The 17,634-nt window shown below is 40.1% G+C and overlaps 1 protein-coding gene across 5 annotated transcripts in view; it reads right to left on the reverse strand.

Moving 5' to 3' along the window:
• Positions 1 to 17,634, reverse strand: part of TOP1 (topoisomerase (DNA) I) — a 78,351-nt gene that overhangs the window by 13,041 nt on the left and 47,676 nt on the right. For all 5 annotated transcript variants that reach the window (XM_005871281.2, XM_014543750.1, XM_014543753.1 and 2 more), the window contains exons 7-12: positions 14,751 to 14,857; positions 8,045 to 8,160; positions 4,495 to 4,616; positions 2,020 to 2,142; positions 506 to 693; positions 95 to 239 (exon numbers count right to left, since the gene is read on the reverse strand). In XM_005871281.2, the coding sequence (XP_005871343.2) occupies positions 95 to 239; positions 506 to 693; positions 2,020 to 2,142; positions 4,495 to 4,616; positions 8,045 to 8,160; positions 14,751 to 14,857 (801 nt within the window). The remainder of the gene's footprint in view (positions 1 to 94; positions 240 to 505; positions 694 to 2,019; positions 2,143 to 4,494; positions 4,617 to 8,044; positions 8,161 to 14,750; positions 14,858 to 17,634) is intronic.

Genomic DNA, 17,634 nt, shown 5'->3' on the forward strand with positions numbered 1-17,634 from the left:
TTAATTTGTCCAAGTGATTCTAAAGTCTGAAAACATTACATTTCAACAAAAAGAAACTACCCACTAACTGGGGCAGCTCTGAGCCACCCCTTACCTTAATTCTTGAACTGGGGTTCAACATGATGTATTTAATGGAACCCTGGATGTTCTCTGTCCAGGAGACCAGCCAAGTAACCTTATTATCATGTCGGACTTCTTTCCATTTATGACCTGGAGGAGGAGAAGGAACCTTGGCATCTCTGTGGAAATAACAAAACAGGAGGGCAGTGAAATGAGGACACATGAGGAACAATTTCACCTTTCTTGACCTAATGTGGATTAATCTGCTGAGCATATACGTCCAAGTTTCTTCCTCACCAATCAATACATTAAACACACTTGGAGATGTACACATGGAAATACTGAGCTGCCCTAATCAGTTCTCTAACGTGGGAAATATTCCCAACTACTAAGAACAAAGGAAGCCCCCACTTCATTTCTGGCCCAAAAGATGAACCGGGCTCACTTGCTACAGTTGATGATTATGTCCTCAGGCATGATCCGTCTCTTCAACATGCCCATCTTGGGGTGGTTGCCACGGCCACGGAAAAGCCCAGGCGGTTCTATCTTGAAGTTGGCAATTCTCTCTCTGTGGTTATCCATAATACAGAAACCATATTCTTTTAGTATTTTTTCATTCTCCTCTTTGATTTTCTGGAAGACAGAAAGAAAATACTCAAAATGGGTTCAAATGGCTGTTCTCTACTTATTCTTATCTCTTGTGTGAGAACAGGTCAAAGTAAAGTCTAAAAATTGCTAAGAAATGAATTCAATTACGGAAAAACCTCTAATAGAATTTTCAAACTTAAATACGATAAAATTTCTCTAAATATCTACCTATAAGGACTAATTCAACTGTAAATTCAAAACTGATTCTGTCATCTTTAAGGATATATGTTTATAAATATACCAGAGGCCAGATGCATGAAATTCATGCAAGAGTAGGCCTTCCTTCCCCTGGCTGCTGGCACCGGCTTCCCTCTGGCACCCAGGACCGGGGCTTCCCTTCGACCACTGGCTGGCACTTGCAGCCCCAGCTTTGTCAGGAAGGTTGTCCAGAAGGACATCCGGTCTAATTAGCATATTACTCTTTTATATATATAGATTACCTTGGTAGTTTGTTGTTGTTGTTGTTAATCCTCACAGGAGGATATTTTTCCATTGATTTTTAGAGAGAGTGAAAAGGAGGGGGAGAGATGCACATCAATTGGTTGCTTCCCGCATGCACCCCAACTAGGGCTAAGATGGAGCCTGCAACTGAAGTAGGTGCCCTTGACCAGAATCTAACCTGTGACCCTTCAGTCCACAGGCCGACACTCTATCCACTGAGCCTATGAACTCATTTTTTTGGTTGATTTTTCTTTGTTAAATGGCATTTAAAAATATAACTACAAAAAATATCTTTGTTTTACTATGGTTGCAAATATCAAAAAATTTCTATATGTGACTCTGCACCATAGTTAAGTTAGGGTTTTTCAAAATGCTGACACGCCGAGCTCAACAGGTTCGCCATCACTGCTCTAGAAAAAAATGACATCCCAGCTGGATACTGAAAAGATCCTTCAGGAAAAAGGATGGTCAAGGCTGGAAGATGCATATAAATAAGCATGGCTAGATTCCAGTGTAAAGTAGATCAGAGAAGAGGGAGGTACATGGCCAGTAGTATTTGATCTATCATAGCTCTCTAACATCCAGAAGCCACTGTGAGTGAGACAGATCTGTCAATCCTTAAAAACTATATTGTTGGGAGTTTTTAGGTCAGCAGCACCAGGGTTTTTATACTGAACCATCAAAGTGCTTATTCACATCAGTCTACACAAAACCCTGAAGAAAATCTACTCCACTAGGTTGAGAATCCTAAATCTTTAGTACAGAGCCAGGTGAGATTACTCAAGTCAAAGCTATCTTATAAGAACCAAGAAGAAAAATGGCTGAACCAATCCCTATTCCAAACTCCTCAGAAATTTAAAAAAATGGTACCAGTTTCTCTTCCTTGCTCATCTGTTTCCGAGCTTCTGACTGGGCTTTGAAATACTGGCTCATCTGCGTAAAATCACATTTGCTTAGGTTGGTGATAATATTCTTCTCTTCATTAGTCATTTCCTAGTCAAAAGAAAACGGGGAGATAGAAAAAGGTAAATACTCTAATAAGCCCTCAGATTTCCCTGCAATTATAGCAAAGCATCATTTCTTCAGTCAAAGGTGTCTGGATAGGTAGTCGATCTAAATTAGTGAGATTTGGAAAAAATATATAATTTTATTATTTCCTTTTATTATAAAACTAGAGGCCCAGTGCACGAAATTCATGCACTGGGGGGTGGGGGTCCCTCAGCCCAGCCTGCCCCTCTCACAGTCTGGGAGCCCTCAGTGGATGCCCTACTGACGGCCACAGTCTGGCAGCAGAGGCTCGGAGCAGGCGCCCCGTGTGTGTGCGCGCGCGCATGTGTGTGTCCGCTGGGGGCCTGCCCCCAGCCACATCGGAGGCTCAGAGCAGGCACCCCGTGTGTGTGTGTGAGTGAGTGTGTGTGTCCCCGTTGGGGGCCTGCCCCCAGCTGCATCAGAGGCTCAGAGCAGTCGCCCTGTGTGTGTGTGTGTGTGTGTGTGTGTATCTGCTGGGGACATGCCCCCAAGCCACACCGTGGAGGCTTGGAGCAGGTGCCCCTCTGTGTTGATCTCTCAGGCTCCTGACCTCGCCTGCGTGTTGTTCTCTCCCTTGAGCTGTGGCCAGGGTGGGGTGGTGCCTGCAGGCCGCGCTTGCCTGCTCGCAGATCACCCCGAAGACCCGAGAGCAGGCCCTGCTGGGGGATGCCTGTGGGCAGCGCTTTCCTGCTCGAGGATCACTGCGGCGACCTGGGAGCAGGCCCTGCTGGGAGCTGCCTGCAGTCGTGCTTGCCTGCTCGCGGGTCGCCGACGCAATGCCTGCTGGGCTCACGTTGCCAGGGTGACGCCGCCAGCGTCCTGCCCCACCGCTATGGGTGCCGCCATCTTTGTCGCAGAGTTACGTTTAATTTGCATATTACTCTTTTATTAGGACTAGAGGCCCAGTGCACGGATTCATGCACGTTGAAAAAAAAGTTAATTAGAAGGTGGCCAGCGGGGCAGGGCTGGGTGAGGCGGGCCTGACACACCCTGGAGCCAACCTCCCACGGTCTCTCCCTGGCCTGCCACAACTGGAGCGGCGCTGGGGCTTGAAGGGCATCTATGGAGTGAGTGGGGTCCCTCAGGCAGGTGGGGTCCCTTGGCCTGGACTGCAGTAATCGGGCCAAAACTGGCAGTCCGACATCCCCCGAGGGGTCCCAGAGTGCGAGAGGGCACTCTGCAAAGTTGCTGTCGCTCGGCAGCTCCTGCATTGGTCATTGCACATCATAGCTACCAGCCGGTCGCTTAGGTTTTTATATATATATATATGTATACTAGAGGCCCGGTGCACAAAATACGTGCACTGGGGGGGGGGTGTGTCCCTCAGCCCAGCCTGCACCCTCTCCAATCTGGGACCGCTCGAGGGATATCCGACTGCCCCTTTAAACGGGCAGTCGGACATCCCTCTCTCAATCCAGGACTGCAGCTCCCAACCGCTCGCCTGCCTGCCTGATTGCCCCTAACCGCTCCTGCCTGCCGGCCCAATCGCCCCCAACTGCCCTCCCCTGCCAACCATCTTGTGGCCACATGGGGGCAGCCATCTTGTGTGTTGGAGTGCTAGTCAATTTGCATACATGACTAATTAGCATATCCCTCTCTTATTATATAGGATATAGATAAATATTTATCTGATAGTAAAATGTTTAAAATCAGTTATCATTAAAAAAGGTAACTCTTATGGTAGTATCTTGGACTCCTTGGCACATCGCCACAATCCTTTCTAGGCATATGAATACCACAGTTGGAAAAACAGAAATAAAGAACTATTCCCATACCCAGTCTCCTTTAGAAACATTATCCCTACTCTATTCACTTATTAAACCTTATTTCCAGAGCTATTCAGAATGTAAACTTCAGCTTGGCCTCTGCCTACATTACCCAAATTGAGAATAAGATTGTTTAAAATCACCTAGGCAGATACAGGATACATGGTTTTAAGAGCAGAAAGTACCTAACGCAAATAAGAATCAAGAAGGATGGGGCATCACACTAACATCTCTCTGCAACAGCAGACAGAATGCAAGCCTCTGAGACAAATTCTCCCTTGCACAACTGGAGCTGAGGTTTCTTTTGGCCAAATCCAATTAACTCCCTCCTGCAGCCATATGACAGTGGGAGGGAAGAAATGTAAGCATTCTTGTTGGATAGAAATCCTATATAATAAAGTAAATGAGTAGAAAAAAAAAACCTTTAACATAATACAATTCATAAACTCAAATATTATATCCAGGGATTTGCTGTAAAATTAGTTTCTTACTTAGTATTTGATCAATATTTTTGCAAGATGCTAGGATATTAATACATGAGCTACAATACCTTTCTCCAGTCTTTAAAGAAATTTTTCCTAAATATTTCCTTAGTAGTATATTCATGGTCGAGCATTTTTGCAAAGAACATAGCTACTTCTTCTGCTTTGGGGCTCAGCTTCATGACTTTACCTAGAAAAAAAAGTGGTTCCAAAAAATAAGGTATAATATTCATGTTCTGAGTATAAACACTGAGCTCTGGAAAAATCTACTTTAATAAGGGTTTACCTTCCCAAGATATCTAGAGGTCTGGTGACACATGGTAACAACAACAACAAAGATAATATTCTGACTTATATCTACTTCTATAAATGTTCCTTCTCTTTAGCAGATATTTACCTGAGTCATTTTTCTGGAGACTATGTCAGTCAGTAAATTTTTCCCAGGGGCCTGCTCAAGACTGGGATGACCTGGGGGAGGCCCAGTCACTCTTCCTTTTCCTTTCAGCAAGCAGGGTCCTTTACACCTCTTCAACGATTTTTTAAAAACGAAATCCTCAAGGGATACCTGCCACTGCTAAGCTAAGCAGCTTCTGTTCAAGAAGGGGAGGAAAGGATAGGGCAGGGAGCAGAAGAAAGGAATTGTGGAGAAAAGAAATAGGCTACTTTCTTCTTTCAAGTTAGGTGGGTGGTATATGAATAAAGAAATATATCCATAACAGGCAAGCCCAGATATCCCTTATGCAAAGTCTAAGTAAGACCTTCCTCTAGAATGTTGCTACTCAAAGTGTGGCTCACAGACCAACAGCATTGGCATCAAGTGGAAGTCTGTTAGAAATACAGAATCTTAGGCCCCACACCAGACCTACTGAATTAGTAAGTGCATTTTAACGAGACCCAAGTGGCTTGTGTGCACAGCAGAGTTTGAGATGCATTGCCCTGGAACAGGCCTTATGAGGTTGCCTCATTCAGGGCATTAGGACTCAGTGAGAATACAAGGGATGACTGGGTCCTCGGCATATTGCCCACGTTTAATAAAAGCCCTTCTAAAGGAGTCCTGATGTTATACAGCATAGAGTAAATCTGAATGGGTTCTTGGGGTTTTGTGGACCTCAAGTAGTTAATAAAAGTACTTGGGAGTTTAATCTACTTTTTAAATAGAGTACTTTTAACAGTACTCTTAGGGCCCATTTCCATTTTCTCCCTTGAAAATCCAACTTTACAATGCTATCCATGGCATAATTTGGCTTTACTTAAAAATTGGGTTAAATACCATACCACTACGTTACTACTATGTAAGTACTAATAATTCACCAGGGATTTTCACATGTATTATAGAAAACTAACTTAACTAGAAATCCAGTCATTTCAAAAATCAGAAGACATCTCATCTCATGATGATTGGCAGGTTATTGTTCCTGATTGTAGGGATACAAGGAATCATAGCACAAAATTGAAACTGCCATGGTAGACAGAAAGAACCTACTTGGAATCTGTAACTTAAAAGGCCGACAGGTGGTGCTGCTTCCCCATCAACCTCCCAAGCTCCAGCCTTTGGAAGAGAGACTGAGGGCAACAAATAGGCTGGCTTTCAAGGGTTTCCTGCACTTCTTCAGAACTCCCCCATTCAGGTCTGAACCAGATTTGCCAGTAAAGGTGTAACATGCTTCCAATATAAAGGAAAACATTAAGTCACTAAAAATAAAATAAATGGCAAGAAAGAATGTGAACTGTTCTCTCGGGTCTGTTTGGTATAAACTAAACAAACAACAGTATTTTCTGTTAAATGAAGACTGAACGATTTTATTGAATTCTATCTCATTAGAGAAAGCAATTTTGACACCTCTTGTTTTAGATGAGCTGTCAAAAGATGAAATGACAGCTTCCAGCAGCAGGTGGTGGAGGATGACTCGAAGGTTCCTGGCAATGACAGCGCTTTGTGGAAGAGGCTGAGCTCCAGGAAGAAGAAATTGCTGAGTCAGAGCTGAAAACGAGGTTCTTAGAGGCAATTCACTGCTTCAGCCAGCCCATGCTCCACCTCCCTGGCAGGCTAAAAGAATCTGAGAATTCTCTTCCCTAGAGAGTAGGCAGGACTTACAGAATCAATTTGGACTAGCAAGAGAACTGTGACTTCCTGGCTTACTGCAGTGGGAGCTTACGTAATCAAAGGAAAGAATTCCAGAGAAAGACCAACTGAGAAAATACTATAGCCCTGGAACTGGAGCTCCTATAACGGAGAACTGGGCAAGAGGTGGGGGAGGGACATGGTGACAAGTGATGACTGTTCAGGCCCTGGCTTCCAGTCCTGAGAAAAGAAACCCAAAGACTAAGGAACCTAGCTTCCCCTCAAATCACTGTGAATCTCAAAGTGAGGCTTTACCAGTTGGCCTTTCTAAAGCCCTTGGTAAACCCAGACTAGGGCTACAGAATAACTGTATTTTTATGACGGTCTTTTTCAAGGTCGTTGGCTCTTTCTTTCCTTTGTATTTTTGGCTTTGAGTCACATTTAAGAATCTCCAGAAATGACCCACTGTGAGGGCTAACAGAACTTTGTCCTGTGCTCTCTGGTGAACACAGGTCAGAATGTTTATTTGATGTAAGCATTTGTCATTGAGGCTATGAGGTCCCAGTAGACTGCAAACACTACGCAATCGAGGAATAGTCAATACTGGCCACTGCTGATCTCGGTATCTGAACACAGACACATTGAAGAAACATAGTTTTTAAAAACAAATTCCAGTTTACCAAGTTACTTACTTGCAAGACCCAGCCTTTCAATATAAACTACTGCCTTGACCTGTAAGCATCCATGGCCCTGAGGCCACTGCTAGTAGAAAGAGATGCATAAGAACTTTGAGTGTTCACTACCGATGCTTTCAGTTCTTCTGCTGAGTGTTTCTCAAAGTTTGGTCAGCAGACCAACTGCTTCAGAAGCACCCAATACTACTTTCACACCTATTTAATGGCCCAGATCCACCTGGGATCAAGCACATAAGGGTTTGAAAAATAATGCTCTAGCCACTTCTGGATATAAATCTTGGAACCAGGGAAATCAATTGAACATTATTATCCTCATACTGCTATACTGCCAATAGAAGGAGAGTCAAAGACTATTCTCAAATTCTTCAACCGAAGGACAGAAATATCTATGAGAGTGAACGGACACTTCTAAGGGTTCTATGAGAACTAGGCAAGGCATTTTTTCAAAGCAGCTCATCAGACTAGAATGCACATATAGCAAAGGCATAGTGTTCTGCTATGTAGAATGAATGACAGACACCTACCAGGCCTACACCTAGAGGTTGATGACACACTAATCCTCAACCAAATATTAGTACTATTTCCAGTGATGCAGAGCTTGTCAAGTTTGCATTATATTGCTAAAATAAAACACTATCATTCAAGTAAGGCTTTTCTAATAATTTTTGCAGAGTGGCTCCTTAGAAATAAAGTTCAGATAAAAGGTCAGACTGTGGGCCCAGTGCTGTGAGCTATGTAGAGAATAAAACACAATGAAATACACAAAAGGATATACAGCACAGGATCCTTCCTCACTTTCTATTCCTAAATAGAATCAGTCTCTTTTCTTGTCCAAGAATTGGATAACCTTGAACAACTCACCATCATAGTAAAACTTGACACTCTCTGGAAGAGGCTCATATGGTGGAGCAAATACAGGACCTTTATGTTCTAGGAATTTCCACTTGATGCCCTCAGGATAACGCTCTTCTTCCCACCTTTAGAAGACAAGGTACAACCTCATTTAGTGGCCACTTTATCTATTATAGAGATTATCACCTATTAAAAAACAAAAGTATTATCTGCTCAATTGACTGGTGCTTTAGAATGACTCGGAGCCCTATATTCAAGGCCTAGATTAAAATAACCAGTGTCTTTCACTTTGAAAAACCCAATACAACAAATAAGATGAAATAGAGGAAAATATATTTCAACAGTTCAGTTTAAAGATATTAGATACAAGAGGTCATCAATAAAGAAGCTTGGCAACAAATGGGGAAATGGAAATAAAACTGTTGTTCTTTGTTGTTTTATCACTATGGTATGAAAGTAAGTAACAATGAAATATATAACATTTATGCTGTTGGTACATAGGAAAAGGCCTCCTGGGAGTGGAGATGCCAGTTGGAGGTTTAGGGGAAAACAACCATAAGAGAAAATACATAATGGAATAGAAGACTGGGAAATAATAGTTCAGTTGGGTTATACTGGATTGGCATTGGATTATCTAGAGCAGCTGTCGCCAACCTTTCAGACCTCACGGACCACCAGTGGTCCGTGGACTACCGGTTGGTGACCGCTGATCTAGAGCTATCTCGCAGACAATGATAACTGAAATGTAAAACTTAGTGGAAACAGCTTTTAAAAACCTTATTTTAAAAATGATCAAACATGGGGAGAAAACAGAATATATAGAACACCATATACCATCACCTATGTATAATTGTTAATATTATACTACTATCTGGATCATATTATAAATTTCCCAATTAAATCTAAAATATATTTTATAAACTTGAATCTAATTAAGGGCCAGGTACTGCAATTGGTTGTTTATGTCTCCAAGTCTTTCCTTCTCGAGAATTAGACAGACCTCACACTATCACTTTAAGAGTCACTCAGTTGTCTTACAGAGAGAATATTTTAAAACTTCATATTTTAATCTTCACTATTTCTACCTTAAGTAAAAAGCCCTACAGTTCTATAGAATCATTCCAAAGGCCAATTATTCACATTCTATTACTTCCTATTATCTTCCAACTCCAATATTTTAAATGAAGATTAGAAATATCAAATAAAAATTACATGTATCAAACCGTGCTGTAATAGTAGTATACTATATAACCAAAGTCAACATATATGGTCATATGATTTGTGATAAGGGTACCAAGACCATTCAATGGAGAAAGGACAGTGTTTTCAGCAAATGGTTTTGGGAAAACTGGATATTCACACCAAAAGAATGAAGTTGGTCTCTTGTCTTATACTATATACAAAAATAAACTCAAATTGTATCAAAGACCCAATGTAAGACCTAAAATTATAAAACGCTATAAGAAAACATAAAGCAAAAGCTTCATAACATTGGATATAGCAATGATTTCTTAGATATGACACAAAAATACAGACAAGAGAAAAATTAGGTAAACTGGACTACAAAATTTAGGACACAACCAACAGAGGGAAAAACCAACCCATGCATTGACAAATAACTTGCAGAGCAAAAATTTTGATAAGGAGATAATATCCAGAATATATAAAGAACCACAAACTCAACAACAACAAAATAAACAACCCAATTAAAAAACAGGCAAAGGACATGAATAGACATTTCTCCAAAGATACACAAGTGCTCAATGAGCATCTGAAAAAATATTCAACATTACCTATAATTAGGAAAATATAAGTCAGAGCCATGAGACACCGCTTACATCCATTAGGATGGCTTTATTTATTTATTTTATTTTTTTAAAAAAACAACTACAAATAGTAAGTGTGCACGAGGATGTGGAGATATTGAAACTCTTGTGCCCTGGTAGGAATGTGAACACGTAGAGCTACTGTGGAAAACAGCATGGCAGGTCCTCAAAAGTTAAAAAAAATTACCACATGATCCAGCAATTTCACTCCTAGGAATATACCCAAAATACTTGAAAGCAGGTATTCAAGCAAATACTTGTACACGAACATTCATAGCAGCACTGAACTGCCAAGAAGTAGAAACAAGCTAAGTATCCATCAGTAGATGAATGGATGAACAAAGTGTAGTATATACATAAAATTAATTATTATTCAGCCTTATAAAGGAAAGAAATTCTGACACATGTACAACATGGATGAACTTCAAAGACAAGCTAAGTGAAATAAGCTTGTCGCAAAAGGACAGAAACAGTATAGTTCCACTTATATGAGGTACCCTAGACTAACCAACTCAGAAAGACAGAAAGTAGAACAGTGGTTACCAACAGCTAGGGGGAAAGGGTCACATGAGGGAGAGTTATTGTTTAACAGTTTCAGTTTTGTGAGATGAAGAGAGTTCTGGAGATGGATGGTGGTGGTGACGGTTGTACAACAATGGGAATGTACAACCACTCAACTGAACACTTAAAAAATAGTTAAGATGATACATTTTATGTTATTTTACTACAATTAAAGATAATTAAAAAAATAAAAGTCAAGGTCAAGATGTATTAAATGTTAGACCTAGAAGGAACATTAAAGATCCTCTATGACCAACCTACCACTTTTATAGATGTGAAACTGGCAGGATCTCCCAACTCTTCGTTGGCATAGAAGCCGAACCCGTCCAAACCGCCAAGTCTATTACTCTCCAGATAGAACGTATACTCCCAAAGGCTGATATTATTAGATCAGCAACTCACCCTGTCCAAAATGTCTCTGACACTACTGATGCCCTTTATTCCCCAATCAGTGGTTCATCATCAGAATTAAGAAAGACATGTAGGCCCGGCCAGCGTGGCTCAGTGGCTGAGTATCAACCTATGAACCAGGAGGTCACAGTTCGAGTTCCAGTCAGGGCACATGCCTGAATTGCCTGCTCAATCCCCAGTGTGAGGCATGTAGGAGGCAGCCAATCGATGATTCTCTCTCATCAATGATGTTTCTATCTCTCTCCCTTCCTCTCTGAAATAAATAAAAAAATATTTTTAAAAAATAAAGAGGAAAACATGTAGACATCGAAATGACTTCTCTATGGCAGACTTAACTTACTAACTCGTTAGGTATATATGTGACAATAAAATGTGCTTGAGTAAACAAAATGGAAAAGTGCTAGAAATGTAAGATAGGAAAGTAAACATCCACATATTCTCTGAAATCATATTCCCTTATAGTTAACGAACACCTCATAGTACACTGTAAAATGAACATTTAACTTTTAAATCTCAGAAATAAAGGTCACATGCTACAGCTTTCTGGAAGCTAATCTATGGAATCAAGGACAGTTTCTATGGTTTGAGGAGAATGTCAATCCATATTTCATAAATTTCTTATCATTAATACTGATTGTATTCATGAGTCCCAGTCTTTCAACACAAATTCCCTACATTATAATCTTTTGAGTTTCTTTGCTAAAAAAACCCCTCAAAACTCCATTTAAAGTCATACCTAACACCAGCAACAAACTCCAGTCTCAGGTCTTCTGGTGAAGTCTTCTTTGTAGTATAAACATGGGACCGATGTTTCAACAGGTCAGCCCTGACACAAAAGTGTACTTAACTGAGGACAAGCTGAAATCCTATACAGCTACAATGGGTACCAGTTAAAATAGGGGGATCTGGGTTAAAGAGATCCTCATGGAACTAAGCCTGAGCATATTGCCCCCACTTGTAACATTTTTTCTATGGGGGAAATGCAATACAGTGAAGAAACCTAGAGGGATCCTGACCATTTCCCCATCCCCACAATTACCAAAGAGAGGGAAATAGGGATCAAAGTTTGTTTTCAGCAAGATGAACAAGTCTGTAGGCTCTGGGTGGAAACAAAAGATCTGCACACAAGCCAAGCTGGTAAAGTGTGTAATTCTTTTAGTGGAATATCAAGAGGATAGTACAAGTGAGAGTATCTGTCATCAAAGTTCCCTGACTACGCTGTGAGAGGTCTGAACCACTTACTTCAGGGTGTAATAGGAGCCAATAGTTACAGAAGGAAAAGGCAACCTCTCAGGTAAGAAACTAATCATTCCTGTTCTCTACTTCTAAAACTTACACTGCACCACCACAAAGCATTGTGCTTAAGAATGGGCAGGACTTAACAATCAGACTTGAGAAAAGCATGCAAGGAGACTATAGCAAACATTGCTTTCCTCCAAACCAACCATCTTCAGTTCAAGACTAACCAGTCCCACACTTGAACAACAAACAAACAAACAAACACAGAAGCTAGTCTCTCAGAATTAATGTGTGGCAACACCAATAAGGATTTCAACCATGGAAGCAAAATTAGGCTATTAGACTTTTCCAGGGTACACACACACACACACACACACACACACACACACACACACACACACAAAGGCTGAGCCAGGAAAAGAATACATTAGGGCCCAATAAGAACATTAGGGCCAAGTAAGGGTGAAGACAGCAAGGAGCTAGTTATGACAAGGAACTTGTTCATTCAACAAATACGAGCTCCCATCACAGAACCTGGAGAGACAACAGACTGAAGAATCACTAACCCTTCTTCACAATTCCCAATAATAACCCCTGATTTACAAAATCACTTTATTTTATCTAAAAAAAATCATTTTATTGAAGGTCATAACACCTTTTCAATATTCTATCACTGAAAATTTTCAATTAGCTCCAAAGAAAAAAATGAGAAGAACAAAAATACATATTTTGCTTTCTGACTCTGACCTCTGCACAGGCCCAGGATTTCTTGACTCTAATTTTTTCCTACATTTTCCTTTTACCCCCATGTTTTCACACCCACAATTACATAGCAGCAGTTCTGCTACTGCAGCTCTGCTCCTCTCCGCCACCACCTAATCACTGATACTTCCCCATCTCTCAGGTTCAGAGGAGATTATTTTTCTAAGTCATAAAAGCCATAGAGTAAATGCATATAAATGGGTCTGGAACTCTACACACCAAACTACAAACAGTGGTTGTCCCAAAGCTGGAAAGGACAAATGGAAACAGGAGAGAGGGAAAGAGAACTGTCTTTTTCTGACTCCTATGCCTCTGGATCATTTGAATTTTTCAACATAAATACAAATCATATATTACTGATGTAGAAGTTAAATATACAAAGTTTTGCCCTGGCCAATGTGGCTCAATGGTGAGAGCGTTGGCCTACGCACTAAAGCAGAGGTTCTCAACCTGTGGGTCGAGACCCCTTTGGCGGTCGAACGACTCTTTCACAGGAGTCGCCTGAGGCCATCCTGCATATCAGATATTTACATTACGATTCATAACAGTAGCAAAATTACAGTTATGAAGTAGCAACGAAAATAATTTTATGGTTGGGGGTCACAACATGAGGAACTGTTTTAAAGGGCCAGAAGGTTGAGAACCATTGCACTAAAGGGTCGTCACCGGTTTGATTCCCGGTCAAGGGCACATACCTGGGTTGCAGGTTTGATCCCCATCCCCGTTGGGGCATACTCAGAAGGCAATCAATCAATGTGTCTCTCTCACATCAATGTTTCTTTTTCTCTACCTCTCCCCTTTGCTTTCTCCCTCCCTTCCACTCTCTCTGAAGAGCAATGGGAAAAATATCCTCGGGTAAAGATTAATTGGAAAACAAAACAATACACCCAAAACCAAGTTTTAAGTAAAATCAGTATTAAAAATACATGTTTATTTCAAAATTTTAAATACCCAAACTTATTAAGTAGAAAATGAAATTTCCCATTTAAATACACTTTTCAAAAGTAACCTGTTATTGCTAAATTGTCCTCCATAAGACTGCGTGGTTCTTCATCCATAGTGAAGGGGAATGCCTGTTTTCTCATACTCTCAACCCTAGATATTTTGATACTTACTAATCTTTCCCAGTCTGAGACATTAAACAAAAAGATGTATCACTGATTATTTCTCTTTGTGCCTTTGTTACTTATATGGTTGACCATATTTTAAGACATTTACTAATCATTTATTTTTTTTTTAAATATGTTTTTATTGACTTCAGAGAGAGGAAAAGAGAGGGAGAGTTAGAAACATCAACAATGAGCGAGAATCATTGACCAGCTGCACGCTACTGAGGATCGAGCCCACACCTGGGCATGTGCCCTGACCAGGAATCGGACCTGCAACCTTTTGGTGTACCAACTGAGCCACCCAGCCAGGGTAGATTTAACTTTGATGTATCAAATTTATAAAGCTTTTCCTTATGGCTCTGATTATGACATGCTTTAAAGGGACTTCACTATTCTATAATTATAAAAATATTCACCCAGGTTTTCTTGGGGAGATTATTTTTTTTTAAACAGGCGGTTTCCCCGGCACTATTTATGTAATAATGCATCTTATTTAAAATAATCCCTATCATTTTAAATGCAGTATTCTTTATATGCTAAGTTCCCATATATGCATAAGTCTACTTCTATAGTTCATTCTGTTCAATAGACTGGGACCTTGTTTTGAGATTCAATAGGTTAAGAGCTAGTTAATGCTTTCACTAGGACCTGGGAAACTTATTTCAGAATATTATTCTAGAGAGATTCTTTTAAGTACTTCCCTCTTCCCTCAGATATCAAGGTATTAATTTTAATAACTCAACACTATTGCTTAATTAGGCTGTGGAATCAAAGAGTTGACATTTTAACCCCGTGCTGAGATCTTACCATTTCCACTTCTGCTCCTCTTCTTTCTTCGGCTTCTTTTTCTTGCTATCTGGCTCAGGAACTTTTTTATCTTTATCTTTACTCTTGGGCTTTTTCAATTTACCATCCTACAAAGAAACATGGTGACAAAGCACTTAAAAAAGGAAAGGACTAGCTGCTTTTCTAGAAGTAGTTTTGGGGGACCATTAGGAAGAAAACTGGAATCATAGAACATTAGAACTAGAGACTTTCTTAGGTCCAATCCCCCCAATAAAAATTTACTAGTACTTTTCTCTAGAGCAGTAATGCCCAAATCTCCGACATATAATTGCTCAAGAAAGCAGTTAAAAACATTCATTCTGTGGAGGAAGAGCCTAGGAAAGTGTATTTTTTAACTTCAGGAAAGACTGGGAAAGTACTGCTTCTGTAGAGAGTAATCCCAGTGTTTATCCTCACTTAGTTTTAATCGACTCATCTTTAAACCTCTTCTAACACCACCAAATAATGAGTACATGAAGCTATTAGGTGCTTAATATACAACTGGAAAGGAAATTCCTGATTGAGTCTAGTGGGGAAATTTCTATTACTACTGTTTGCATACACACAGTCACAAAACAGTAAGCAAGTATTTGGAAGGTCCTAAAATGATTACTGCTTCTTATGGTGGCATTTCTTTATGGCTCTGACCCTACATGACTATCACAGTATCACAGAAAAAGATCATCAAACATAAACAAGGGCAATTCACCAATACAGGAGGAGATCAATATCAAAACATACACACATCAGGCAAATATGTGCTGTTCAAGATGGGGCTACCACTCAAGAGAATTGAAACTCTTCTGAAGAAAAATGTTCCTTTGTTCTACTATTCAAGATAATTTAAGTCAACACATTTTATATGTAGCTCTGAAAGGTGGTTTTGCACTATCTTAAAAGCAATTACAGAATGGGAGAGCGTGAAAGAGCTCTATAGACAGTTTGGTTTGACCTCTTCCAGTTATTATTAAGGAAAGTCTGAAACAGAGGTTTTGTTACTTCCTCAACGTTATATTACTAATATTGACCATGATGAAAGCCCAAGTTGACCAGAAAAATAAAAGAATGTGACTCATGGGAATGACTGGAATAGATACTATTCCGGGACTATGTGATAAGATGGAAATCAAGACAAACTCAGCATCGCTAAGCAAATGACCTTTGGGGTAGAAGAAAAGAAAGACTACACACCATATATATTTGAAAATAGGAATGTATAAGTATGTTTGTGAGTAGAAAGTACTGGAGGATCACATAATTCAGAGAATGTTTACTATTTAGGCTGAAACACACCACAGGAAAGGGAAATGTTTTTCAGTGAAGACATTCTCTGAATAGTTTCTGAACAGGCATGCACATCTGAACAGGCAGGTCCCATCAGTGAACTACTGTCTACTGTATGCGCTTCAAGCCTTACAATGGGATAATCAGAGACTTCGGACCAATTCCCAGAAATGAAAAAAACATAGCCAGCAAGTGGTTTCATGACCGGTCTTGCCATTTGGGGTCCTTGCCACAATAAGACTGTATTACTTCAGTCTTTCAGCCTGAAATTGTTTTCTCCCCGTGTAGAGAGAGGGGTTGCTAAAAAACAATTTTAAAAAAGAAGGGGAGAGGAGTCAATTGTTCTTTTTTCCAAATGGCCTAACAGTTATGACTAACCTCTTCCAAGCTCCAAGAAAGGTACTATTGTGCATAAATGCAATATCAGCATTAAGGCAATACAGAAAGCACGGAGAGCTAAGTTTTACAACTCTTTATTGACTAGTCTAATGATCTACACCAGGGGTGGGAAATGTCTGGCCTGCACTGTATAAGGCCCGTGAAATCATTTGGTCTGGCACTGAAAAGGTATTAGGGGTGAGTTAATTAAATGACCAAATATAGCAGGCTAATTTTTTAACTTGATAATTTTGTGTGGCCCTCAACTGATGTTATAAATATCCAAATGGCCCTTGACAGAAAAAACGTTCCCCACCTGATCTACACAAAAGTAGAGTGACTACCATAATCACTATTCAACACCTCGCTCTCAATTCCTTGAGTTGGCTCTAAACTTCAACTTCTGCCAAGAACAGATTGTCAGAAAAACTACAATACCCTAAAAATCCAGGACCCAATCATCTCTCTATGGCTCACTTACTCATTAATATTCTTAATATGATTTCATTAAAGACGCTTCTTCTCCTTTCTTGTGGGGAAAAAAAGTCCCCCAAGAGGCCGGATAATATGGTAGCTATTGTGCTGGCTCTGGAATCATACAGCATGGGATCAAATCCGGCTTTACCACTTAGTAGTTGGGTGAACTTAGGCAAATGATTTGACCTCTCTATACTTCAGTTTCTGCATCTGTAAAATGGAGCTAATAGTAGCAATATTTGTCTCTAAGGGTTTTTCTTAGGATTAAATAAAATATCTAAAGAACAGTGTCTGACACATAGTAAACACCTATTGCATTTAACTTTAATTATTACTTTTATTCTTATTGCTATGATAGATTACACTCTGAAGAGTCATTGACCCTCACTATCACTATCTTTACTGGTGATGCTTAAAACTATTGTCTTTACATTTGTGAATCCATTCTGCCTAAGACAATGGCTAACCTCAAATGCAGCATAAAAGTGAAAAACCACTCACCTCCTTCTTATAGGAGAGTGGAGGATTAAGAGCCCTGTGAAATGCTGGCAGGTTTTACTTGAATTACTTGCTAACCACTTTTTAGTATAAGAAATACAAAGTGTCAAAAGAAGGAACCATAACATCATATGTTTAATCTACCACAAACATGAATAGAACCCTTAGAAAAGTACTTGAACTGAGATTTTTAGGGGAGGTTTATAAGTCAGGAGAAGAAGGGAGGATG

Source organism: Myotis brandtii, unplaced genomic scaffold (genome assembly GCF_000412655.1).
Source record: "Myotis brandtii unplaced genomic scaffold, ASM41265v1 scaffold333, whole genome shotgun sequence".
NCBI classification, from domain to species: domain Eukaryota; kingdom Metazoa; phylum Chordata; class Mammalia; order Chiroptera; family Vespertilionidae; genus Myotis; species Myotis brandtii.